Source organism: Meleagris gallopavo, chromosome Z (genome assembly GCF_000146605.3).
Source record: "Meleagris gallopavo isolate NT-WF06-2002-E0010 breed Aviagen turkey brand Nicholas breeding stock chromosome Z, Turkey_5.1, whole genome shotgun sequence".
NCBI classification, from domain to species: Eukaryota; Metazoa; Chordata; class Aves; order Galliformes; family Phasianidae; genus Meleagris; species Meleagris gallopavo.
This window is the reverse complement of record NC_015041.2, coordinates 19,604,802-19,607,417: the sequence shown is the minus strand read 5'-3', so window position 1 is coordinate 19,607,417 and position 2,616 is coordinate 19,604,802. Positions and strand designations below refer to the sequence as shown.

The following is a 2,616-nucleotide window of genomic DNA, read 5'->3' as shown; positions in this document are numbered from 1 at the left end:
AAGTCCAGGTAAATTATATTGACCGCCTTCCTTTTGTCCACCAATGCTGTCACTCCATCATAGAAGGCCACCAGATCAGTTAAGCATGATCTTCCCCTGGTAAGCCGTGCTGACTGTCTCAGATCACACTCTCATTCCTCATGTGATCAAGCATGACATGCAGAAGGATCTGTTCCATGATCTTCCCAGGTAGAAGATGGTGAGACTGACCAGCCTTAGTTCCCAGGGTCCTCCTTGCTCTCTTTCTTGTAAATGGGAGTGAAGTGACCCTTCCTCCGGTCATCTGGGACTTCACCTGACAGCCACAACTTTTCAAATATGATGGAGAGAGGCTCGACAACCAACTCAGCCAGCTCCTTCAGAACCCTGGGATGCACGCCATCTGGCCCCATAGACTTGTACACGTTCGGTCTCATGAGGTGATTTCGGACTTGTTCTGTCCTTACAGTGGGGGGGGATTTACCACCCCGGTCCCCACCTAGAGTTTTAGGGATGCAGGGCTCAGGGATGTGAGAAATACTGGAATCCTGGCTGCCAGTATAGACTGAGGCAAAGAACTCATTCAGTACCTCAGCCTTCTCTTCGTCCATTGAAGCCAGCTCTCCTTTTACATTTACCAAAGGAGGTACACTTGCTTTGGCCTTTGGTCTCTTTTGGCCAATGTACCTGTAGAATATCTTCCTATTGTTTTTCACTCCCTCACCAAATTCAGTTCTGCCTGCATCTTGGCTTTCTTGATCCTGCATCTGCAAGTCTAGACAGCATCCCTGTATTCTTCCCAGGTGATATACCCTTGTTTTCCGAGCTTGTACGCACCTTTCTTTGCCCTCAGTGTGCCCAGCAGGTCCTTGCTGAGCCATGCTGGTTTTCTACCTCCTTTGCCTGGTTTCTTATTCAGAGAGATGGAGAGCTCTTTGCTCTCAGAAAGGCATCCCTGAAGAGTAGCCAGCTCTCCTCATCATCTTTGTCTTTAAGGACAGCATCTCAACAATTGGCCAACAATTCTTTCAATAGCTTAAAGCTCACTCTTCCAAAGTTCAGAGTTCTGACCCCACTCTTCACCAGGCCCACAGTCCTCTAGATCATAAATTCAACCAGGGCATGGTCACTTCAGCCCAGCCTGCCTCCATCCTTAACACCTTTAATGATCTCGTCCGCATTGGTGAACAGCAGGTCCAGCAACGATTAGAAGATTAGGGGACACTAATCTGATTAGAGGACACATTCCCCCAGAAGCTTCATCAGAGCTTCAAATAGTGGGATCAATTCTTTCTTTGGTATCTTGGGAAAAACTTTTGTTGCTTCCATTTTAAGAGCTTCCAGCATTAGCAGTATTAGCGTATAGTTTACTGGATGTCATCCTCTCTATGTTACTCTGAAATTATCCAATTATTTCATTAAGAAACTCAATCTCCTCACTTTGTGTTAGCTTTACACTATTAATTTTATCCCAAGGTGACCAAAAAATAATAACCATGCTTGATATCAAGTGTCACAGAATCCCCAGACTTTATGTTTTTATTTCTATTTCTAACTAGTAGTAATTTCCATTTTTGTGCACTAATTTTCTCATCTCTCATGCAGATTAACAATAAAATAATGGCTGAACCATCACCTAAAAATTTATATCAATGAATATACAACATGTTTCAAAGTAATAGTATCATTACCAGCATTTATCCTCAAAGAGATCAGATGATTAACAGTCTAGTAGATGAATATTCCCTGAGGCATAAATTGCAATTAAACACCTCTCATTAACTTTCAAGCTTCTAATTATGATGGATATATGTTCCAGTGAAGTGTAAAGAACACTGTTGCTTCTTCAGTGCTGCTATTACTAATTGGATACACATTACTAAGATTCCAGTTAAGCAAAACCTTTAATCCTGTGTTTAAATCCTTTCAAGAATGCTTTTAATGTTAAGAAAATGGTCAGCATCCCTGCTGACCTGCTTCACTAATTCCTGATAGTCTAATTGAAATAGTTTGATATTATCCCCAACATTAAATGTGATATTTTGTTTCTATAATTCCATTGCTCTTAATTTTCTACACAGGACATAATAACATTTATAGAATAATAATCTTTTTATTCTTTTAGGTAATGCAAAGTGAGAACACCATTGGATACTACATTGCTGTTGAAAGAATACCCAATAGTTGCAGGAATTCACCAAATCGCATCATTCTAAAGGACAGAGAGGTTCTTCTAAATATCTCTATGGCTTACTATAGGATTAATATTTCTGCCTACAACAATGCCGGAGAATCTCCACAAACCATCTACACTATCCCAGATTTCTCTGCAACAGGTACCTACCATTTATTGGTATGACTGGTGGAAAAGTTTTATAAGCAATCTCTAGACTAGATTTTGGCAGTCTTTGGGATTGGCATTAGCACTCTTTTGAATATTCATTAGGCTGATATTTTTTCATAGTGACAGTATTATATGCTAGAGGGAAGGGATGCCATCCAGAAGGACATGGACAGGCCTGAGAGGTGGGCTCATGCCAACCTCATGAAATTTAAGAAGAAGAATTCTTTCAACAAGTCTTTTCCTATGAGAGTGGTGAGGTGCTGGAACAGGCTGCCCAGAGAGGTTGTAGATGC

At 41.1% G+C, this 2,616-nt stretch overlaps 1 protein-coding gene across 1 annotated transcript in view; it reads left to right on the top strand.

Annotated features, from left to right (window-relative positions):
* LOC104914934 (interleukin-31 receptor subunit alpha-like) overlaps positions 1–2,616 on the top strand; it is a 17,127-nt gene that overhangs the window by 5,631 nt on the left and 8,880 nt on the right. The window contains exon 5 of the mRNA XM_031557253.1: positions 2,105–2,315. Coding sequence (XP_031413113.1) covers positions 2,105–2,315 — 211 coding nt within the window. The remainder of the gene's footprint in view (positions 1–2,104; positions 2,316–2,616) is intronic.